The following is a 25,125-nucleotide window of genomic DNA, read 5'->3' as shown; positions in this document are numbered from 1 at the left end:
TGAGGGAGAAAAATAACGAAAATACACAAAAGATTCTATAATCATCCCTCTTGAGGGACGACTGTGTGGAGGCAGACACCCTCAATGTCACTTAAATGCGCACACATTTTTATCACTTTTTGACAATATGACCATAGGCAACTTTTTCACTGTAACAAAAATAAACCATCTAATTCCCCAAATAACTTTATAAGAAATCTGTTCAACCAAGCAAATATCCATCAATATTCTTAAAGCCAGGGCTTCATCAAATAAATACAAAGTACTGCATTCACTGTAAAGCCCTGCTCGCACAGGGCTGGTATTACCTGGGAACCTCTGGTAATTTGGAATAATTGCGGAAGTCGTCTGTGATCTTAATCCCGTGATTAATGTTCTTCATTTGTCAAGTAAAAATTCACCCCAAATCATATTAAGCCATATATATATATATATATATATATATATACTGCACATTTTGGAGACTCATCTCTACTACAGAGCATCAAGACCCATGCTAATTATATATTTAATATAGATATTGTGTTTTGAATGTAAGTGGATGTTCAGAATTTGCTGTGTGAATGTGAAGCACGGATACACAGTTGTGGTGGGGTCATTTCTAAATCATGAGGTCCCCTGTGCTAATAGAGCGAATATCACATAATCTTGTAATTCAGCAGCCCTAACCACACTTAACCACCAAAATTAACTTCAGCTTTATTCACTTCAGCTTGATTGTGTTTACTTTAACGTCCTGCAAGACTTTACTGTAAACTCTAAGACTTGTGGGTAAAGTCTGATGTAATGAAAATAACTAGTTTGTAATTTGTGCATTGCTGTAAAAGAGTGTATTATATGTAGTGTATTGTCACCATGTGGTTGTGTGTGTGTGTATTTACAATATGGTACAGTGTAATTTACCATATTCTAATTCCTCTATGTAAATCATGTATTTAACTGCATCTACTTTGCTGCATAAATCACCGTGCACGAGGCTGGGTTATGTTACAAAAAGGTGGCAGTTATGTTGTTTTGTTTGAGGATCAAATATTGTAACAAGCAAACTCATCCAAATGTAGATGTTTGCACACACACGCACACACACTCTGGTACACACCTACCTTGATGCTGGTCAGAGTGACCATCATAAGGTCGAAGACAGTCATTATACAGTAGAGCTCCTGAATGCGGAGCAGAGCGATGTGCCACACCTGACTGCCAAGCAGTCACCTTAAACCAAAGACCCTTGCTCAATAGCAAGATGTGGATTGACCTGAATTATCATCCCCATTCTCCCTCTCTCCTGTTGTGGCTTATAGTCTCTCCTTCCCCTCCGACCCCCCTTTCTCCTCACCTGGTATTCAGCGGGCAACCAGACATTCTTGACATTTTGCAAAGGTTGAAAGACAAAGAACCTTTGTCTTCTAATAAGGCCGCGCTCTGAGAATACTTGGAGGGAGGTGTGTGTGTGTGTGTGTGTGTGTGTGTGTGTGTGTGTGTGTGTGTGTGTGCGTGTGTCTGTGTGTGTGTGTTTGCATGTCCGGTGGCGTGTTTGTGTGTGATGGTGGAGGTGGACGGAGTACATACAGTAGGGATGCAGACTGGAGTGAAACGGGTGGGTAGGACAGGAAAAGGAAAGTTTCAGGTAGGAAGAGACACACATAGCGGTGTGTGTGTGTGTGTGTGTGTGTGTGTGCATGCAGGTAAGGGGCGTGGGAGGAGGAGGTTCGGGACTGAGAGAAAAGAAAAATGAACATTGTTATGATCAATCCCGTCTGTAGGTTGAGAGTGATAACAGTTGGATTTCAGAGGCTAATGTAAGCTATTGCTGTGAGAAACACGGCGCCGCACCCTGATGCTTCCTCCGCAGTCACACACAGAGACTCGGATGTTCCACAAGCGAGCGATATTCTCCATCGCTGCAGGAGCTTGAAGCGGAACTCAAACCACCCAAGGTCCTTCTGGTCTCTTCTCATCTCTCTCGCTCGTCCATCACACCCCTCAGTTCTACCTCTCACCTCCCTCACCGCCTCCCTCAATCTCTCTTGCACCTCATTCCTCTGCAGTTCTCTCTGAAAAACCTTCTCCCAAACAGCTGAAGCGAGGGGAAAAATAGTGTTCCAGCGAGTGTAATCGAGGACAGCGGTGCGCCGAACACGGAGATGTTTAAATAGTTCGAGCTTGCCACCTGGTCAAGCACCTTCCAACCTCTTGGTTCAGTCACATCTTGTTTTCCACTCTGCCGGTGTCGCTTTGAGTCATCTCTACTGTAGTCCTTCCACTTACCATACAGCTGTGGCCCCGTGTTATGCAACTTCCCCGCATTGTCTCATTCGCGGTTTCCAAGGCCCTCCAATTTTGTGAAGGCGCAGATTTAAATGGGAGATCGCAATCATCCTTTTTTTCTGTGTGTTGTTTTAACATGACGTAAGCAAAAGGTAAACATATCTGGACCTGTCTTAACAAGCAAGAGCCAGGGCCTGTTGTGAAGTCCACAGCCTTAAATCCAGCTTCCTCAACTAACGAGGAGAAGAAATGTGTGTGAAAGATGAGCTATGAAACAGAACGAAATGATGTGCTGCAAAAATCTTTAAATTCTCCTCTCATAGCGTCTTGTCTTTCTCTGTATTAATTTCTATCTTTGCCCCCTCGTCTACTCTCTCTCTCTCTCTCTCTCTCGTTCTGTGTGGGTATTCTGTCATTCACTGGAATGTGGGCAGATATGGGATCGTATTCAGACTTCCAGATTCATTCTGCTCGCGACTCAGGAGCCAATATTATCCACGCAGTCGTTGTTTTACCCATGAGCCTGTTGCCTTGGCAACGTTGCATAAGAGGGAGGGGGGAAGCGGGATGCCCCGTCCTGATTGGGAGGCAAAGTGGCAGATCTCTCTTCCTCTCCCCTCGTCTTCCCTGTATCTTCCCCTTGCATCGCGTTCTATTCCCGACACTAAACTCTTCTTCTAACTGCATTCGTCAAAACACCGGAGCTCCAGCTGTCCCCTCATGCCACGTGTTGAATCAACTCGCACCTCCAAATAAAGCTCCACAGTCAAAAACGGCATATCTATCACAGCTCATCTTCACGTTAGTTAAAGTTACCTGATGGATGATTTATGGCCCAGTTAGACATGTTAGTCCACACAGTGCTCACAGACAAGCACCTGCGTACACACTTGAACACGTCATCCTTGGCTGTGGGAGGCCTTGGCCGGAGTTGGGGAGGATGGAATCCACTGAGAATACATGTTCAAGACTGCATGACTAGGTCTTCCATGGCTTCCATGCAAGCAAGGCCATGTTGTGTCTGCGTACCAGGAGGATGAGGGAGAGGGAGGATGGCAATTGAGGAAAGGATGGCCTTGGCTCTGGAGACAGGACAATTTATCTTCTGTATCTTCTATGACTCTGATGCTTTGCCTGCTATGAAAAGAGGGGTGGGTGGACTAGGCACTTAAACTTGATACAGAGTCAGGACTTCAGTTTATCCAATAATGCCCAAACAACATAACAACGCATTGCATGCCATACCTGTGTAGGCAAAACTGATTAGTGATCTGAACAAATCAGGGCTCCTGTTGGTTGCACACTTTCCGATAGAATAACCTAAAAATGAGTTCCTTCATTTTTGCTTTTTTTTTTTAGCAAGCCAAGAAAAGAGCAGGGTGGGCAGCCCCTGTGTGAGGGAGCTGTCTTAATCCATGTGTTTAGCCGGAACCATCTGCTGCTTTTATTCAGATGGGAGCAGAAATATTTGGTTGATTAGGAGAAGATCTGTGTCGGATAGTCGCGCCGCTACGAGTGACACACACATGCTCCGTTCTGTCAACTGGTGTCTTGGAAGGTAAACAGAAGACAGACATCAACATGCAAGTGCTCAAATAAGTACATGTGCATACAATGGATGTCAATGTGTAGCACACACATGCGCTAAACACACAACAAAAGCTGTAGTGAGAGGAAGACAGGGAGACACACACTGAAGGCAGACATTTGTGGTTTGTGAAAACAACACAAGATGATACGCAACAATAGGTTGGGTAAATGTCGAAGTTTATTTGTGATTTGTTTCTTTCCAATAAAAAAAGGTTGACGCTCGATGTGCTACCGTTGTTCAGGTCTACAGAGATTGTGAGGCTTCGTTCACACTGCTCGCCTTTTTTTGTGATTTCAGTGTGCACTGGTCACAATCGTGAGTTGACCCTCATGCGCCAAAGAACAACAAAGACGTCATATGCAGCATGCTGTTGACAGACGTACACTTGGAGGACACTGGAGTCAGCGTTTACGACCTCATTTATTGGTTGATGTTCAGTGGAAACCAGCAAAGTTATAACGATCGTTGGCCTTCCACTTAGAGTCGGGCTGATTTCCGGGTTTGCCGGTCTGGTCAGGGGTCAGAGAAGAGTAAACCCGTTTATTGTTTTATTTTTTTAATCGATAATTGAATATAACTGATAACTGAATCGATAACTTCCTAGAATTAGTTGGATGTTGTCGAGAGATTTGTTTGAGGTTTGCACATCACCATTTCAATCTGTCCTGTGAGTTGATGTGCCAATCGGGTTTCACTTAAATAACCCTGTAATTTGTCTGTGTCCAGGCGCTGACCTCGGCGGTCTGATGGACCTGGAGTCTCTGTACCGCGGCGTGGAGCAGAGTATCAACAACACGCGAGCGGGGCGAATGCGCAGACAGAGCCTGGACAGGGCCTACAACATCGAGGTGCTGCTGGGCGTCGACGACTCGGTGGTCCAGTTTCACGGGAAGGAGCACGTCCAAAAGTACCTGCTCACACTCATGAACATTGTAAGTGTTGGTGGCACACACATTAAGACACACAGACGGAGAAGTATGAATAAATGTCTATTAAAAGAATTAGTCACCTGCTATGTAAATTGCTGACATTAATGGTTATCTTAGAGCCTGTGGAATGTAACTAAGTATGGAGTTGCTACTTTTTTTTCTACTCCACTACATCTTAAAAGCAAATATTGCACTTTCTACTCCACTACAATTATCTGACAGCATTAATTACTAAAGTTATTACAATGCATTTTCCCTTTCCTGTCCAGTGAAAGCAAGAACAATGAATCGGAGTGTTTCTGATAAACTGAGGGATAAAGTCTTCTTCTATTGGTTTAGAAAATGATTCTAATAGTTTTTAAGCAAAATAAACCATTTGGTATCAGCTGGAAAATGCATCGACACAAAACTGAACACAGTTGTCCTGAACTAATGAGGAGTTGACTGTGAGATACGTAATTCTCACAGGACAGCAAGGCTATAAACATATCAGGATCTTATAGAATATGATGCATTGCTGGAGATATAACTACCCAGCAGAAGTTTATAAGTTCCACAACCATGAACATCTAATGCAAGACACACATTAATGCAGCACTTATATCAATCCAAAAACATCATATATGATATAGTAACACTGACAGGGACTTTTATTTTTAAGTACATTTAGCTGATAATGCTTTACATAAGGTTTTGAATGCAAGACATTTACTTGTGCTGCAGTGTTTTCAGTGTGTTGAGTCAAAGATCTGAATGCTTTTTCCACCTCTGCACACCACGCATACAGCATGCTATCACACAAACACATAAATGCATCTTCACGTACACCCATCATCAGGAATGCCCCAAAAAATGACGTTTGTTCTCTCGCTTAAAAAAAAAATAAAACTATTAAATGGGAAAACTGTTCCATTTGAGTTGATTGGGAAGTAAGCCACAGTGAGGTCAAAGAAAGAGGGTAACACACACACACACACACACACACACAGCAACTGAATGAGGATTCAATTCCCTTCCTACATGTTCTCATCCAGCAATCAGCCGCGGGTAATCCTTTCTTCTCTATCTGAATATGATGAGATTTCATTTGTTTGAGTGAGTGAGTGTGTGTGTGTGTGTTAGGTGAGCCCTGTGCCCTGAAGGGGCTCCTACATATCATTTCATCAGGCTTCGTGTCATGTCATCATTCATCTTGTGTGTGTGTGTGTGTGTGTGTGTGTGTGCGTGTGTGTATGTATGTATGTATATGTGTGTGTGTGTGTGTGTGTGTGTGTGTGTGTGTGTGAGAGCGAGAGAGAGAGGAGTGAGAGAGAAGCAGAAACAGCAGGCAATATGCTCCAGGCCACAACAACTCCCAAGCACTCAAACTCCCGTGTGTGTGTGTGTGTGTGTGTGTGTGTGTGTGTGTGTGTGTGTGTGTGTGTGTGTGCGTGTGCGTGCGTGTGTGCGTGTGCGTGCGTGCGTGTGTTGGTGTGACACTGAACAAACTGCAGACTTTAATCTTTGCAAATTAAACCTGTGGTGAGAGTGCTGTTTGCACGCGTGCGCTCATTCTGTTTGTGCGCGTGCCCCTGTTTGCTTTCGCTTGCGTTGCGACCCACTGCGCAAGGAACCAATCTCCGACTGTTGAGCAGCTGCGAGCATTCAGCAACAAATCCTACCACACCTCTTTGTCTCAGCTCAGCGCCGCCGTGCTCTCTGCCTCCCCTTTTAGATATTTGTATAGGTGAAGAGAATGCGCAGCCCTGTCGCAGCCCCCCTCTAATCTGTGGGGAAGAGATGGTGAGACAGAGGGAGAAGGAGTATTTTAAACAGCGCATTCAGAATAAATTACTGACAGCCAGATAAACAGAAATAAATAAATAAGAGCTGCCTCCCACGCGTGGCATCTGGGCGACTTTCTTCTTGAAAGTTTGCTTTGCTCACTTCAGGAAGGGTGTGCTCCCTCTCTCTCTCTCTCTCCCTCTCCCTTTCTCTCTCTCTGTCTTCCTCTCAGCAGCGCTGAGCTGCTCCACACTGAGCTCTTTTGCATTGTCACTTCTCCCTGACTTGGGTAGTTTATAGCAACAAATCATGACCCATGTTTAAAAACTTTCTATGTTTAATGTGAGTGATAACGCAGGTTTAAGGTAGATTTAACAGAGAGATTTGAAAACATATTTGCCCCAGATGCCCCTCTAAAAGAGTTCATATGTTTGCAGGTCTTTTGTGTTATTGTAACAGTGTGGCTGCTTAGCCGCACAGAAAGATGGGAATACCTCCCCCTGAACTCTTCTGACATTGTAAAACCCTCAAATTGATATTATGATGTCTCCTCACTTCCTCCATTGCAGTATTTGTCCTGCTTCCACCTGTTCTTCTCTCCTTAAATTCCTCTAGATTCTTCTCCGAACTAACAGAAAGTCGTATGCGTACTGCTGTCTGCAGGACATCAAAGCGCCCCCACAGAAAAACCACTAAATCCCGTCTGTGAAGTTCAACGGGAGTGTCAAAGTGTGTTTGTGTGTCTTGACGTGTCGGTTGAGTTGAATGTGTGTATTGGTGATTCTGCTTCCCACTCCTTTCCCATGTGTTTACCTCACTTCAAGACAAGAGACCGATCACATGGCATTCACTGACAGCAATATGGGCAGGGAGGACAACGCAAACAAACGAAACAAAAAGGACAAAACTGAAAGGGAAGATATTTATTACCATTGTCAAATTTCAAGAGAGAGAGCGAGAGTGAGGGAGAGAAAGGCGACACAGAAGGAGAAATGAATACTAAGATGCAGTTAAGTGAGTTAGAAAACAAAAAAAAGAACAGAAAAGGGAAGGGGAGGAGAAATGGCTTATTCAGGTAGAGCTATGTGCATTGTTTTGATTGGCCACGGGTGACGGAGTGGGCTGTTAGGGAAAAACAAGAGTGCTGTAGCAACAATGTTGTGGTAAATCCTGTGAAATACGATGTGTGCCAAATGCCAAGTGGAGGCCATTGTGCAGTAATCTTCCTGTGGTGAACATGGTGATAGATTTAGTGGCTAACAGTGATCTGTCTGTCTACTCTCTGTCTCACCCATTAATGGACCTTTAGAGAGGTGCAGCTCAGTGTTAATCACACTCCATGGAGATGAATATAGGCACTGCTGGGGAGGCAGTATGTTTAATTTAAATGATGCATACTGGCATACTAAGGTGTATTTTGTCTACTCCAGAACGTGATAGGCATCATTTCTGCAACAGCTATGTGGAAGTGGTGTTGATCGTTCAGTCTTGTCGTTGCCAAAGCTCCTGGAGGCAGAGACAGTCGTCTTGTTAAGTGGTAGGAAGAGCTGGGGAGTCAGTAGTCCAGGTAATAATAGACACCTTGTTAGCTGGAAGTGTCTCAGATATGTAAGGAGCACTGTCAGACTGAGAGCTCAAATTTATGGGTCTCAAGTTTTTAAATATTCCCAAGTGTGTTGACAAAAATATGTAGAAAAGCTGTCCAAAGTCTGATCTAATTTATGTAGCACTCTAGCCAAATCTAATTTGATGACTCAGTTCTGTCTCATCGGCAGCTGAGGGTGTTTTTAATGCATATTAAATCAAACACACTTTCCATGATGAGTTTGTTTAAATCAGAATATTGACATTATAACAGATCTAAATGTACTTTAATCATATTACTACTTGTCTCAGGGCAAAGAAATAGACAAATTCTTACCATTTATATGTCATTAAATTATGATAAAGTGAGGAATCTTTAGTGTACTAAATGTAGGTGTGAACTGGTGGATGAGGTGTCTGCAGCTAATGAAGTGCAGATTCAAAGTAGCAAGACAGAGCTGCTGGTGTCTCTCTTGTTCTTGGGTTTCAGTCTGAACTGTCCCTCCTTTATTCTCTCTGCTTTGAAAGCAGTTCAAATTGCTGTGCCCTCCCTCATTTTCATGCTTCAGATTTTAATTGAATCTCCTAACCCAACACTGAACCAGGAAACACTATCCAATTAACAGGTTGTAAATGCACAGACCAACAGCAGAATGTAAGTTATTGATGTTTTCTGGTGAGCCTGTGGTTTAATTACACAAGTTTTTTTTGTAAACATGAGTATATTTACAAATGATGGTGCATATAAACAAACAGTTGTTATCATTTGTTTAATTGAACATTTTAATTATGTGGTTAAACAATTACTGCCTTTAATATCACTCCTTGCTCCTCCTTTGACACGTTTGTCTTTATTTCGTCTTGCCTTCTGCAGAGTTAAGTGTTAAGTTCAGTGACAGACCGACTGCATCATTTATCTGATAGTAATGATTTTGTGCCCTCAGCAAGGAATTTGACAGTCATTGTATCCAAAGCAACTTACTTATTTCACATTTCTACACCGTATGGGAGCAATTTCGGACAGAGCCAGAGCCGGGGATCGAACCGCCGATCCTCTGATTGAAGGACGGCCCTGCTATCCACTTAGCCACAGTCGCCTTCATTAGTTTATTCACTGCATTAGTTACTACACAGACAGACACACACAGCTGGACAAATCTAGGCTACCTGTAGCCTGGGTGGTAAGTAATGACACCTGGCGTCGCCCTTCAGCAGCATTAATGAGAGACATGCCTGAACAGTTGTTCACAATGAACTCTGAGTGTGTTTGTATGTGCGTGACTATGAAGCACTGTGCCAAATCTGTCCTCTAGTGTGCAGCGTCTGTGTGTGACATGTCCAAGCATTAAAGTGCATGAAGACACAGAAGGCTAAAGTTGGGAGTGAAAGGACACCACGCTCTGTGTGTGTGTGTGTGTGTGTGTGTGTGTGTGTGTGTGTGTGTGTGTGTGTGTGTGTGTGTGTGTGTGTGTGTGTGTGTGTGTGTGTGTGTGTGTGTGTGTGTGTGTGTGTGTGTGTGTGTGTGTCCCATTAGAATAAATCTCTTAGAGTCAGGGTCACCTGGAAGCCAACCGCCCCTAATTGGCCTCACGGTTGTCAAGGAAACGGGCTGGACCAAGTGTCCATGTCATCTCAGACAAACAAACACTGCTACACACACACACACACACACACAGTCTCGGACACGGTGAAACTGAGAAGACAACAGAACTCTGTCTTTGTTTGGTGGTTGCTCAGCAACTCTGTATCTTTTTTGCTGTTTTAAAAGGAGCATCCAAAATGTTGAACTGAAGGTCGCTGAAAGAAAACGTTGCCCTTCTCTCATGTCCCTCACTCCGAAACGTGTCCCTACAACTCACCGTCCTTGTTTTCAGGAAGTAAAAATAAAAGTATATTAACATGAACGTAATGGGTTGTTGCCACTTAACTGTGCCTATAAATTATATTCAGTTGTGGAAAGTGAGTCGGTACGACTACAGGTACAGTTTCCTTAATATTTGCATTTTTCATTTGTCTGACAGCTATAGTGACGAGCTGTAGTGTTTCTTACAAAGCTATGATGTCAAGATAAATCCCTTGAGACCAGTGCATGTCACTACAGAGAGAGAGAGTACTACAAATGTACCAGGAAATCCCCCAGGAATATAAAACAATGAGTCCTGAATTGTGCAGGTGCTGCACAGGACTCTTAGTAAATGACTAAAGAAGTATCAGTTGTAATCTTGACACAGATGTGACTGATGAATATGCAGGAAGCGTTCAACAAATGATGCCTAAAAAATGCAAGTTGCATGATGGAAAGTGTAGAATCTTGTATTTTTGATCCTTACAATAAATAAAAACTTAAATAAATCTCAGCCTCTCGTGCATCAATTTTGTCCATTTATATTTTATTTTGTCTCTTGCACGTCCCCTAACTTCATGGAAAAGCGATACCAAAATTGCAGCATCACCTCTTTCAATGTGGTTGTATTGTCTTAAAATGACAATGATCACAACCTAAAGTATTATTCTTTTCTTTCCTTCAAGTAGCACTCCCGGTTACAGTACTGTCACAGGCTAATCACAGTCTCCATTATTTATTGTTCCAGCTTGGAAAACCAACACATGGACGCCTACAAAGGCTTCTTCCACTGAAATATTACTTGTCAAGTAATATTTGGCCACATTAGCAAGTTAGCTTTTAATGCGGGCAACTGTAAACTTAACATTTCAGAAGGTAAATTAGTAAATCTGAGAATTTACCAGACAGATGTTCCCAACAACACAAAGGCAGACGCTGAAAATCAAATGTGACTTTATTTTGAGGTTTCTGAAAATGATGTAAAGCTGTTGTTACGTTTTACGTTACAACCATGTGTTGTCGTCAAAGAAATGTATTCCAGGCGAGTTTGGTTAACAAATTAGGATTCTGACTTGAAGGATCACTCCTCTGGAATTTTCCAAATAGGTTGCTGGGATTTTCTCTAGATTTGTTTTCGAAGAATGCATCGTTTCCACTCCCTTCTAAGCTCTGTCTCTTTCCTCGCTTTGCCTCCGTGCTCCCTCGCCTCTCTCTGCTCAGCTTCTTGTCTCTCTCCCTCTCCATCTCTATTCGTAGCATTCTTCAACTCTCTACCTTTCTCTCACTGGCAGGGTGTGTCTGCAATTTCGTTCTTCATCTCTGTACCTCTGCGTGTGTGTGTGTGTGTGTGTGTGTGTGTGTGTGTGTGTGTGTGTGTGTGTGTGTGTGTGTGTGTGTGTGTGTGTGTGTGTGTTCAGTCTGTGTGTTCCTCTTTCTCCACAAAGTGTACATCAGCCATCTCATTACAGCTGTCTGTTTTTACATCGCTTTGCCTCATTAGGCACCGCACACAGCCACTGAGGACAGCAGGCCTCAACTCCAGTGCCAATTTACCTCTCTCTCTCTCTCTCTACCTCTCTCTCTTTATCTCTCTCTCTCTTTATCTTTCTCTCTACCCCTCTCTCTCTCTCTACCTCTCTCTCTTTATCTCTTTCTCTCTACCCCTCTCTCTCTCTCTCTCTCTCTCTCTCTCTCTCTCTCTCTCTCTCTCTCTCTCTACCTCTCTCTCTCTCTTTCTTTCTCTCTACCTCTCTCTCTCTCTACCTCTCTCTCTTTATCTCTTTCTCTCTACCCCTCTCTCTCTCTACCTCTCTCTCTTTATCTCTTTCTCTCTACCCCTCTCTCTCTCTCTACCTCTCTCTCTTTATCTCTTTCTCTCTACCCCTCTCTCTCTCTCTACCTCTCTCTCTTTATCTCTTTCTCTCTACCCCTCTCTCTCTCTCTACCTCTCTCTCTTTATCTCTTTCTCTCTACCCCTCTCTCTCTCTCTCTCTCTCTCTCTCTCTCTCTCTCTCTCTCTCTCTCTCTCTACCTCTCTCTCTCTCTTTCTTTCTCTCTACCTCTCTCTCTCTTTCTCTCTCTCTCTCTCTACCTCTCTCTCTCTCTCTCTCTCTCTACCTCTCTCTCTTTCTCTCTCTCTACCTCTCTTTCTTTCTTTCTCGCTCTCGCTCTACCTCTCTCTCTCTCTCTCTCTCTCTCTCTCTCTGTGTGTTTCGCCAGTATAATGCTCTCTGCATCTCCCTTGTCACACATTACCTTGTTTCCTTGCATTAGGCGCTTCCCTTCCTTTGCATCTTTCTTCCTTCATCTCCTCTCCATCTGTGCTCATGGGAAACTGAGTTCATTGCCCTCTCCTCAACTTCCTTTTCTCTCTTTTGGGGCCTGTCTCTTCATTTCTAGTATTTCATATCACTGTGTTGCTGGTGGGATACTTAAGTCAGATATTTGCACCCTTTACAACAGGTTTATAAATTGTACTATTCATGGTTAATTCGTGATTCAAATCTGTTTCAAGCCATTCATAAGCTTTAACCTTTTATGAAAATGGAGTTGTTTAGAATTGATGGATTATTATAAAAACCTATTTATGAGTTACTAACATTTATACCAGCAGACTTAGTAGTTTATTAGAAATTTGTATGTATGTATGAGCATACATTTCTGGATTGATAGCATCACAACCCAGCAACTCAAATGTTGTCCTAAGTAATGGCTTATAACTGATCTGTAAAGCATTCTTAAAATATTTACTGTATCAACCATCAATAAATCTATTAGATACAATTTACAAACCCTGTAAATATTAGTTTAGATATTGTTGTAATTCTTCTGCTGAGACTCATTTTCTTTCCCTCTTGTGTTTTTCTGCGTGACTCCAGGTGAATGAGATCTACCATGACCAGTCTTTGGGAGCAAAGATCAATGTGGTGCTGGTGAGGATTATCATGCTGGACTACGGCAAGGTAAGACCTGATGTGTTCTACTGTGATGCACTGCCTGAAAAGTGGTTGCCTTGTCTCTCTATCAGCACTATCTCTGATATAGGATTTTGCTGCAATTGCTTTAAGTACCTATAAGCACAGTCCAGTCGTACATACATACATATAGGCAAACACACACATTCATCAGCACGCACTGATGCCCGGAGCTTGTTATTCCAGTGGACTGAGCAAAAGAGGAACTAAAAGCATGCAGCATCCCAGGGGAGTGTTTTCAAGTCGCACGCCTTCACAGTTCAGCACCAAAGCACACAGAAACTCTGCCCGTTATGCAATCAGCCTTCCTCCCAGTAGGCTGCTGCACAGAATCATGGGAAGTCCAGGCAAAGATAAACAATCAATGATAGCCCTCCCTCATTCATAAACAGAGAGACCGGACGACGGGGGTAGCATCCTTTTCTTCTTGACTGTAACTCTAGCTTCCTGCCTGTGCCGAAGAGGAGAGTGGGGTGGAAGAGAGAGCGAAAACAAAAAAACACAGATAAAGCGAGAGATGGCAGGAATGGAGAAGGGCTGGGATTACCCCACAGAAGTGATTTTATTGCTGGATAGGTGCTCTGTGATACACTTATGCTGCTGTAGCCTTATCTCTTCCTCTCCTCTCTCCACATGTCTACAGTCCCAGTGGATCCCTGGAAACACACACACACACACACACACTCTTACATTGGTCATTCTGGGCCAGCCCCTACGCAGCTTCAGCCAAAGCTCTGGCTGTCCATCATCCCCAATTACCGTGGCAACAGAGCTGCACCCAGACAGCCTGCAGATTGGCTATGTGACCCTGAATGCAGGCGCACACACACACACACACACACACACACACACACACACACACACACACACACACAACAAGTGCACACAACACACCATTCCAAATACATCTTTAAACATAGAAACACACACACAAGCACCTGATGAACATGATGAAGCACACACACACACACACACACACACATGTACCGACTCTGTCTTAGGGGTGTCTGTGCAAAGGCCGGCCATATGTCTTCACTGCAGCACTCTCACAATACACACACGCTTCCCCGTTTGATTCAGCTGTGCATTGTTAGTGTGTGAAAACAGGGAGGAAATGCAGAAAGTGAGGCAAAAAAGGAAGCAGTGGAAGATGGACATGGAAAGAGTTGTACAGCAGAATGTAGGGAGAGAGAGGAGGAGAGCAGAGATCCTAATGAGGAAGAGAATGAGAGGTGAAGATGAATGGATGGTATCCGGGTGGATTTGTGTGAATGTCTGTGTTGTTCATTTAATCAAAAGTAAATATTCTGTAATTGGACATGTTTTTGCCTATTAGTGCATAACTTATTAATAGGCAGCTCTGTGTTCAGTTTCGTATTCATTATTGAAATGATCAAGATTACAGGAGCAGTATTGTGTGAGTGTGGATCCCTTGGAGTGAGTGTGTGTTGTACACCTCAGCAATTTGCACGATGTGCTGACAATATATAACATTGTGACACTGCCCCCTACAGGGCTGAATAAAATGTTATTGTACCGGAGATAAAACAAGAGGCAGGTTTCCCTGTTTTTTGTAGAATCTTTACCCCCTCTTCTCTCTTTCCTTGTGTGCCTCTCTCTTATTCCAGTCCATGAGTCTGATTAAACTGGGGAACCCATCTCAGAGTCTGGAGAACGTGTGCCGCTGGGCCTTCCTGCAGCAGAAGCAGGACACGGAGGACGCCGAGTATCACGATCACGCCATCTTCCTCACACGCCAGGAATTTGGCCCCACGGGCATGCAGGGTATTCTACACTCTTACCGATTAACATATAGTGCATACATCGAAACGGCATGCCCGCCGTCTTGAGTACTTTGAACTCATGAGTACACACAGAAAAACTCCCCTCTTCCTGCCTTTCCCTCATGAAGCTGCATAGTGCACCGTGGGTTCGGTGGTTTTCTGTGCAGCAGAGTGCAGGCTAACAGGCAGGCCCAGGGGAGAGGCCTCTAAAGGCAGTGGCCGAGCTATCCAGAAGCCCTTCAGCTGCCCTTGGGCTCAGCCTTCAGCAGCAGAAAATCAATAGGCAGAGCAGGGCCAGCCACAGTCCCACAATTAAAGGCAGTACAGGACAGACAAGCACACAGGGAGTTGGAGATTGGCATATGTAGGGGTAGAAGGCGATGGTTTAGGGTGCGGATTCGACACACAAAGATGCACCCGTGTGTGTGTGTGTGTTTGGCTATGTGTAAGTAGTATATATTTTGCATATCTTTGGAGATAAAAGTCACAGATTTAAGGTAAACATGTGTATATAGTTCACCCAAATCAATTTCATCTCACAGATCCCACGAATGCACATCATTTAAACAGATGTGTATTTCAGTATATGGAGTCAAATTTAAGTGTTGCCGGGAGACTGACTTAAAGGATTGTTCAAATATTATTTCATTTAAGAAAATGAATACAAATCGATTAATTTGACAGTCTGAACTGAATGAATAATGCGTATGTTTATTGGGCTGTCACTGAAGTGTGTGTGTTTGGTGGGTATGGAACATATATCTATCTTCCTGTTGTATTTTGAGAAGTAATACACCATGTTTCTACGTCTTGCTCCTTTTCCATCATGTGAAAAGGCATTTTGGAAATACACAAAGACACAATGAAATGTAGTTACGGTAAATGAAACTTGACCTTTTGATGGTGAAGAGCAAAAAAGTTAAGTTCAAACATTGCAAGGTATTATTTTGTCTACAAATCTTGACGAGTGGGTCTCTCTTCCTCTCTAGGTTACGCCCCAGTGACGGGCATGTGCCATCCGGTTAGGAGCTGCACTCTGAACCATGAGGACGGTTTCTCCTCTGCCTTTGTGGTGGCACACGAGACCGGACATGTGTAAGTGCATTTGCCATAATGAAGTCTTCAGGCCTGCTCCCATGGTACAGCAAAAGACAAGAAAGCAGTCACTTATGTGACCGTATTGATTTATTACAATGTTGGTCCGTTGGTTACCTCAGTCAATATCTGATGAGAGAATTGCTTCTGCCTCCCTCCCCATACTTGTTCTTCTCCTCACATGTTCCCAATCTGTCTCCGCTGGTTTATCTCCTTTCTTTCTCTCTCTCTCTCGCTCTCTCTCGCTCTCTCTCTCTCTGTGTGCAGGCTGGGGATGGAGCACGATGGCCAGGGGAACCGCTGTGGAGACGAGGTGCACATGGGCAGCATCATGGCTCCGCTGGTGCAAGCTGCCTTCCACCGTTTCCACTGGTCCAGATGTAGCATGCAAGAGCTGGGACGCTACCTTCAGTGAGACACACACACAGACTCGTACTAGAATTTCATTACATGGGATTTTGAAGATTGAGACTTTCATCAATATTTAAGAGATGTTGTTGATATTTTCTGGGGATTTTGTGTACAAAGTGTACGAGCTTTACTGCCAAAATGGTATGGTAAGTTTTCATTAATTAATAATTGAGTCTATAAAATGCTGATTCATTTTCTGTTGATCAACTACTCGGTTCATCTCTTATACTTATTATTTAAACCCCTCATTCATTCAAGTGTTTTACGAGTAGTATGTGTGTCAGAAGCTGCCAACTTACCCAAAAATAAGCAATTCAAATATATCTAATGCTAATAGTGTTTAAGATAATAATCATCCAAAATGAAAAGAATCGTTTATCCGTAATATTACAGGATGACATGAAGAACTGAAAGAAATTAACCAAATAAAATACAATTTAACCCATTTTTTGACTCCTCTTGCAGTTCCTATGACTGTCTCCGGGACGACCCCTTCATCCCCGACTGGCCGTCTCTGCCTCAGCTTCCTGGTTTGCACTACTCCATGAATGAACAGTGTCGCTTTGACTTTGGTGTGGGCTACACGATGTGCACCGCGGTAAGAGATCCCCATAGTCTCACGGTCACTTTACTAACATAGTCAGAGTTTACTAACACTAACTAACAACACTCACGGCAACTTCTACAACCATCACTTCATCTCCTGAGATGATGCCGTTTTTCAGAGTTGGGGTAAACTCACTTTGAATTCAGTCTGTTCAGTTTATTCAGAATTTGCTGAATTTCCCTGTGGAAGATCCATTTGTATGGGAACTCTTGAGCGCTGAAGATTTTCCTTGTGAACTGAATGCAGCACTTTCATCATCTATCTCTGATCTACATTGTAATGAAAGAGTAACACACACACACAGCTGTTCACATTCTTCTGATGTCCTCTGCTTTCCTCTCCCGGCCACTGGTGGGATTGGCATCTTGCTGAAAAGCAGGTCATGGTTTTTTATAGCTATTTCTTTTTTTTCTGTTGTTAATGTTAAATATGATTTAAAGATATGTTTATTACACTTACCTTTATACCACAGTGCCTTTACATGAGCCTGGCACAAACAGCACAACGAGCTTCAGCATCTCGCCAGGCAGCTAACCTCCCCGTTGTCACCCTCGCCCACTCGTTGACTGTGAAGCCACTGTGGCACACTGTTGCTTGACTGACAAAGGGCTTATTCGGGGGCTTTGCACACATTGCTAGATTACCCTCTATTCTCTTGTCAAACCCATTCCCCTCAGCTACAAAAGGCGGGCCAGTCAGGAACGCAGGTAAGGTAACCCCACCTCCCCGAAGACATGTGGCCCGTCATTTGTTTTCTCAGATTTTCTTTTTCTATTTGTCCTCAGAAGTCGTAATTGTTTGTAATGTTGCTCCTTACTTTTCTTTTACTGTACTTTGTTTCTCTGTTCTACCCATCGTCATATTTGGGACGTTAGTCTGCAGGATTCTAAAATGCTTATTTCCAGAGACAGTGGCAGTTGAAAGCCTGAAAACACTGTGACTATACTGGTTCGGTGACTATGGTGCAGTTCAACAGTTGAATCGTACCATATCCTGACTCTTTTCCTGCAAATCTGTGTTAAATCACAGCGGCGCTGGCAGGAAGAGCCTCATTATATTGGAACACTCACGACCATGTTTCACTTCAGCTTTTAGGATCCTCCAGTCTGATGTCATTCGTTACTACCTACCACAGTCTAGCCATTGATTGTTACTCTGACCTGAAAGGTCCCCGGGGGTCATGGTGGCTATGAAAGCCTGTGGAAAGGAGGGAGGCGGGCACGGCCCCTCAGACCCTGGACGACGGGTCATCCGTCAAGGAGGAGAATTTGGTCCTTGATCTGTGTCTGGGGGCATCCTTGAGGTCAATGAGACCTCACCTTTGGCCTTTCAACCTTTTGCCCTCTGACCTCCCTTGTGACCCAATTAAATCAGGGGCTGTCTCTCTCTCTCATCCTTTGGTTTAGTTTGCATGAATGGCTGTGTGTTTCTCAGTGGAGCGTAGTGTGCAGTGCAGTGACACAGTGCAGGGTCGATGTTGTTATTGTTGGGTATAATACTGTTGTGGTTATTGTTGTAGTGATATTTCTCTTCTCATCTCTGTTTTCATTTTCAGTGTCTCATTCCAGCTGTCTCATGATGGTTGACTTGTATTGTTTAAGGCCAGGCTGTGGCCCAGTGTGTGTGTGTGTGTGCTGTGTAGTAGGACTATTAATTGTAAGAAGGAGTCTCTCTCTCTGTGCCCTGCAGTATCGCACGTTTGACCCGTGTAAGCAGCTGTGGTGTAGCCACCCAGACAATCCCTTCTTCTGCAAGACCAAGAAAGGACCGCCCATTGATGGCACCATGTGCGGCAATGGCAAGGTATTGATACACTACTGTTGTACATTAACATATATTCTGTTGAAAAGAAAAGAATTTGATGGCGCAGTGTATCCAAACAGCAACTGTGTCTCTTGTGTTATTTGCCCATTGCAGCACTGCTTTAAAGGCCACTGCATCTGGTTGACACCTGACATCATAAAGCAAGATGGAAACTGGGGAACGTGGAGTGACTTTGGCCAGTGCTCCCGCACCTGCGGTGGAGGAGTACACTTTCGCACACGCGACTGTGACAATCCTAGGTATGAAACAGTGTTTCTCAGTGTGTGTGTGTAAAGCAGTGACATTGCAAGTTTTCGTTCTGTGCTTAATTGAGCTGAATTCAGCTGAAGCTCAGATTTTGTTTTAGAAAGCATTCCTCGACATGAGTTCTTGCTCGTTAACTTTTCAGATTTGTTGCACTGACTCCTGGTAATTTGCCACATTAACAAAGATCAAGAACATTTGTACAAGAGCTAAATGTATCATTTCTAGCCCAAAGTTTTGAATGATAACGCGTCCTGTGCCCTGCAACCCTCTCAGACCAGCCAACGGGGGCCGCACCTGCATGGGGGCGACTCACCAGTTCCAGATGTGCGACACCAACGAGTGCGAGGATATCTACAGCGATCCGCGAGAGGAGCAATGCCACGCCTGGGACCCCCGCTTTGAAATCCACAGCAACAAGCACCACTGGCTGCCTTATGAACACACAGACCGTGAGTATACACCGGCAGATGGAAAAGGGGATGAAGTAGTTTGGTGGACAGTAAGAGTCTGTCAGAATGAAGATACCAGCCTGAGAATGACAGACCAGACATCATGATGCACAATGGAAGTTGTGAATACGAATGAAAGTCAAAAAGAGGAAGCACACACATAATTCTTGAATGTGGTTGGGTTTTAGAGGGTTGTTTATATATCGGTGTTCTGTTATGTCATTGACATCTGGCTGTCCTGCGACTACACCCTCCCATAAAACCACGGCATCTCTTTGGGAAGAATCTTCTTTGAACTCTGTCTTTTCTCTCGCCACCCATTCACTGATGTCATCTTGAACTTCACGAACCCTCTCTTTCTACATCTTTTTCTCCATCATTGTATCAGTCGGCACATATGGACAAACTGTTAGAGTTCTTCACTTAATATCTGAAACCTCTTTAAAATGAGTGTGTGTGTGGTTGTCAGCCCCACCCTGTCTCTAAGTGGAGGTGTCACTGCCTTTCTGGTAGGTATCAAATTATCATCCAACTAAAGGGCGGCCCTAGAGTAAAGTGCTGAGCTGTCTCCATATGTAATTGGAGGTCACGCTACGCTAAGAGGAGCCTTGCTAAATTGTTTTTTCTCCGTTCTTATCCCTAAATGCCATATTTTTCAGCAAGGCTTTTTCAGTCTCAAATTACTTTTCCGTGTGTGTTTGTGGGGGGGGGGGGAGTGAACAGGGAGGTGAAATTGAATTCCATCCATGGTCTGTCATCTCCTGAGTTTCAGATAGTGTTAGGGGGGGGAAAGAGTGCGTCTGCTCCGAGTGTGAAATTGTAGTATTTGTTCAGAGACGTTTGACACACTGTTGTTCTTTCGTCTCTATTTAGGTGTTTTCCCAAGTCAACACAGATAGTAATATACTTGTGAGCAAAGAAACACAAAATGTAAAGCTGCCCTGTGTGTGTTTGGCTGTTCAATCAGCTGTTTAGAGGGATTCATCCAATCGCTATCTGTTGGTCTGTCCATTAAATCGTAAGAACCAAATTGTCTCCTGTTTTCTCACAGATGTGATCAGATGTCTCCTCATAGAGCAGTGCACAAAATAGGAAGTGACCTCCTGACCACATTTTAGGGTTCTCAAAAATGAAGCTTATTGTTTTCTATTTGTCCACACTGTAAATGTATCTTCATGTTGAAACGTTGAAAGGTGAGGAGCAGCCAGATAAAGATGAATTAGCAGCTAATGTACAGCATATCTTAAATATAAATGCAGGCTAGCTAATGTATTCTACCTCTGCAGTTCTGCTGCTCTGCTCAGTTCAGACTGAGAAAAGCGTGTTTTTTGCAAATATTATAATTCTGCAGTAGCACGTCTGCCACCTGCTTATTAGTGTCAAAGCACCATAAAACAAGGTCTCTGGATGATGTCCATGTGTAATAAATGTGATGAAGTAGAAGTGTTCATTCTCACTGGGATGAACTGCCAGGTTTTGTCTCTGGAGGCTCATGTAGTTGTATTATGAGTCACACAGACAGACACAATGAGACAGAGCACCACGCTGACTCATGGAGAGCTCATTCAGAAAAATAAAAAGTAATCCCATGTTGGTTGTGAAGATGAACTCATCAAAATGGATCTCAAATGTGCCAATTGGGTCATTTTTTTTGTGTTTGTTTCCCAGCCAACAAACGCTGCCACCTGCATTGCCAGTCCAAGGAGACACGAGACGTGGTCTTCATGCAGAGAATGGTCCTGGACGGCACACGCTGCTCATACAAGGACCCGCACAGTGTGTGCGTGCGTGGGGAGTGTAAGGTGAGTGACGTGTGTGTGTGTGTGTGTGTGTGTGTGAGAGAGAGAGCGAGACAGCTGCTGCGGTGTGGTCAGATCTGCATGTGTTAAACCTTCCATGTCCTCATGAACAGAAAGTGGGCTGTGACGGTGTGGTTGGCTCCTCAAAGCAGGAGGACAAGTGCGGAGTGTGTGGAGGAGACAACTCCAGCTGCAAAACCTTCAAAGACACCATCACACGTACTGCCAAGAAACAAGGTGAACACACACTCTAAGTGACAATGACCCTTCTCTAAATTTAGGACCACGTTTAGTTATACTCAGCTAAACAGCGCCCTCTAGAGGAAGATTAGTAGCAATGTCCAGATAGATAGATAGATAGATAGATAGATAGATAGATAGATAGATAGATAGATAGATAGATAGATAGATAGATAGATAGATAGATAGATAGATAGATAGATAGATAGATAGACAGATAGATATAGATAGATAGATAGATAGATAGACAGATAGATATAGATAGATAGATAGATAGATAGATATAGACAGATAGATATGTACTTTATTCATCCCCAGGGGGAAATTTGTATGTTACAGCAGCAAGACACACCAAAAAGCAAAGTAACCGAGTCACCAAAATATTAAGTATTAACAAATGCACAATATATACAATAGAATAATAGAGTATGACAAATTAAATATCAGAATATAGAACATATAAGATAAAACAAAAATGCACAGTATATACAATGAAATAGAACAGTGTTAAATGATCTGCCTCGGTGAAAAACAGGAGTGCAAAAATTTAAAATCAACCCCAGCAAACAACAGTTTGGAGGATGATCTGGCCAGAGGTGTTTTATTGTAAAGTCTTATTGCAGAGGGCAGTTATCATGTTTCCACATGAGTCGAGCTGGCAAGTTATGTCAAACCCAACTCTATGGGCGAATGTTTATCAGTATATTATCTCATCTTTGGCGTCAGAACAGACCTACATTACAGCACTAAAATTCACAAAATGTTTTCTCATGTTTAAGTTGGATGAAAGGGTTTTAACGAGTGAGCAGGGATATTTGGTTGAAATGAGTAAGAGCTCTTTACGGGATTAGCTGAGGCTTTTCGTCGGGAAACTGTAAAGTTTTTATGACGTCAGCGTCACAAACTAACTGTCTGTTTCATTTCAGGTTTCCTCAAAGTTCTTGAAATCCCCAGAGGAGCGAGACACTTACTGATCCAAGAGCTGAAAGCAACCTCTCACACTTTAGGTATTTGACATTGTATATTGTTTTTCTTCCCTGCGTGTTTATTAGTAGTATTGTGTTGTATACTTGTGTGGTACGTGTGTAATCAATGAAAATTCTCACCCATCTACAGCTGTAAAGAACGTGGCATCAGGACTGTTCTTCTTGAACGGGGAAAACAATTACCCAGAATCCCACTCGGTGATAGAAAAGGGCGTGGAGTGGGAATATCAGAATGAGAACGACAAGGAGACACTTCAGACCACTGGTCCTCTCAGACATGGAATTCTGATCATGGTACACATTGAAATGAGTGAAAATCGTGAATAATCTGTTCATACACAAGCATATTTAGCAATCCAGATGACACGATATGTATATATTTGTCTGAAATGGTGTCAGTTATCAAAAGTGTTCATTGGTTTTTGTCACTTTTTTCTCTTTGTAGATGAAATTGCATGGAGATGAGGATGTGAATTTGTCTTATAAGTACATGATGAACATGGACAGTGACTCTGCCATTCAGAACAACATGCTGGTGGAGGACAGTGCCTATGAGTGGGCTCCAAAGAGATGGTCCTACTGCTCCAAGGCCTGCGGCGGAGGTACAGTGGAGCAATGGACATGCATGCTGTGAAACCGTTGTCTCTGATATCAACTATGATGCCCGTCTTTATGTTTCTGGTGCTTACATTTGTAAAATCCTCCATTCCCTCTTGCTGTAGGGAAGCAGGACCTGCGATACGGATGCAGAAGAAAAGTTGACAGTAAGATGGTCCACAAGAGGTTCTGTAACAAATCCAACATGAAACCTAGAGGAGACACCAGAGACTGCAACCAGAAGCTCTGCCCCCCACCCATGTATGCATTGTATTATATGTCAGCAACTGTGAAGAAATAACAAAGCTGTGATAGAGACAACTTTAGGCTGTTTCTACATTCAGCAGGTCTTTCCTCCTCTCTCATTGTTTACTTCAGTATTTTGACGTGTTGAATGCCCTCAGAACTCCCGTTTCTCTCTCTCTGTCCCCGTGGTGTCCTCCAGCTGGGTGACAGCGGAGTGGCAGAACTGCAGCAAACCATGTGGAAAGACAGGGTTGCAAATCCGCTCGGTCAGCTGTGTCCAGCCGTCAGATGACAACACCACGCGCTCCATCCACAACAAACACTGCAACGACGACCGGCCCGTGACTCGCAGACCCTGCAACCGACACCCCTGCCCGACCCAGTGGAGAGTCGGACCGTGGTCGCAGGTATGCAGGCTGAACGTAGGGCAACAGGCCCGTTTTGGTTTTTGCAGGGAAAATACTGATATTTTTGTATTGAAGCCCAACAGCTGGTATTTTTGTGAGACTCAGTGGTTTAAATATCAGACTTCCCCAGAACTGTATTCTTGGCAGGGTTGAAAAGTCTCTGAGAAACCGATGATGTAATCTATACAATTACTTCTTACTGTAAATCAAGGAAAATGATTACAAGAAACACAATGTCATAATATTCATGTGCATTTAAATGTGTTTGTTCATATCTTATGCCCATATATACCAAGTGATGTGTTATAAAGTGCTTGTTGGTGATGTCCTGTGTCTCCAGTGCTCAGTGTCGTGTGGTAACGGGAGCGAGCAGAGGCAGGCTCTGTGCCACACCAGGGACAACACCATCGGCCTGTGTCTGGACAGTAAGCCCGACACCATCAGAGTCTGTCGCCTGGATCCATGTCCCAGTGAGTGTCAAGGAACCTCCAGTCACTCAAATCATTTTATTTGTCTTAAGAATTTCACTTTATTAAAATGTTTGTTTTGTTCAACATTCCTATCTGCAATACGAAGATTGTGCCAGATCTCAGCAATTACTTGTAATAAACTGCAACTATTCTTGAATACGTAGACAAAAACAGGCCCAGATTTCAGTGTAGAAAGGAGATGCTGGGAAAGGTGCACCACAATAACCATTTAAAGAGTTCCCTTCCCACCTTAACTACTGCATCACTCTCTCCCTTTGTTTCTCTGCAGAGGGCTCGTCAGACCTCAACAAGAACGGCAACATCCTGATCCAGTGGCTGTCTCGCCCCAACTCCATCTTACCGAAGATCTCCTCACGTAAAACCTCCCTCTATAGTTCCCAGCCTGGCCTCCACAGCGGCAGCCGCAGCTGCATGTTTGTCCTCTGCTGGGCCCTGCCCATCTCTCTCCTCCTGTCTCTGCAGGGCCGGCCCCGGCTGGCCCCCTGACCTTCCCCACGGCCCGTGCCTGTGCCCACGCCCGTGAGCGAGCGGCAAAGCTTTCGCTTCTCTTTTGGGGGGGAGGGGGGATGTTGCCTCTCTCTCTGTGTGTCTGAGACGGCTCTGACTAGGGGGAGGTCTCTGGCTCCTGTGTGTGCTAGTTGGTTCTCTCTTGCTCTGTCTCTCTCTATCTCTCCTTTGTGGAGCATTGTGTTGTAACCGCTGGCCAGTCGAAAACTCAAAAGATCAACAAAAAATTTGATGTGAAAAGGATTCGAAGTGGCAAGGCGAACAGGTTTTCACGGGCACCTCCTGAGACGTGTCGAGGAGCCGTTCATGTGTGAGGGGACCCACTCTGCATCTGGCGGCCATGTTTTGCGCGAGCTAGCTGCGTGTTGTCATGGGTTCCCACTCCTGAGATGCAGCTGCGCTTTTTTCTTTTTTGTAGCGCACCGTCATTGTGGGGAGAAACGGGTGTGAAAATAAACAGAAAAGGTATATAAATATCTATA

The 25,125-nt window shown here is 43.9% G+C and overlaps 1 protein-coding gene across 1 annotated transcript in view; it reads left to right on the top strand.

Moving 5' to 3' along the window:
* LOC306777458 (A disintegrin and metalloproteinase with thrombospondin motifs 2-like) overlaps positions 1-25,125 on the top strand; it is a 103,328-nt gene that overhangs the window by 71,873 nt on the left and 6,330 nt on the right. Inside the window, exons 4-21 of the mRNA XM_079268580.1 lie at positions 4,586-4,791; positions 12,859-12,942; positions 14,583-14,739; positions 15,728-15,833; positions 16,101-16,244; positions 16,710-16,842; positions 18,541-18,654; positions 18,769-18,914; positions 19,195-19,370; positions 21,039-21,172; positions 21,283-21,406; positions 22,336-22,416; positions 22,526-22,689; positions 22,841-22,997; positions 23,118-23,253; positions 23,438-23,645; positions 23,986-24,115; positions 24,405-24,491. Coding sequence (XP_079124706.1) covers positions 4,586-4,791; positions 12,859-12,942; positions 14,583-14,739; positions 15,728-15,833; positions 16,101-16,244; positions 16,710-16,842; positions 18,541-18,654; positions 18,769-18,914; positions 19,195-19,370; positions 21,039-21,172; positions 21,283-21,406; positions 22,336-22,416; positions 22,526-22,689; positions 22,841-22,997; positions 23,118-23,253; positions 23,438-23,645; positions 23,986-24,115; positions 24,405-24,491 — 2,487 coding nt within the window. The remainder of the gene's footprint in view (positions 1-4,585; positions 4,792-12,858; positions 12,943-14,582; positions 14,740-15,727; positions 15,834-16,100; positions 16,245-16,709; positions 16,843-18,540; positions 18,655-18,768; positions 18,915-19,194; positions 19,371-21,038; positions 21,173-21,282; positions 21,407-22,335; positions 22,417-22,525; positions 22,690-22,840; positions 22,998-23,117; positions 23,254-23,437; positions 23,646-23,985; positions 24,116-24,404; positions 24,492-25,125) is intronic.

Source organism: Melanostigma gelatinosum, assembly GCF_949748355.1.
Source record: "Melanostigma gelatinosum genome assembly, chromosome: 5".
NCBI lineage: Eukaryota > Metazoa > Chordata > Actinopteri > Perciformes > Zoarcidae > Melanostigma > Melanostigma gelatinosum.
This window is presented reverse-complemented; position numbering and strand designations above follow the sequence as displayed.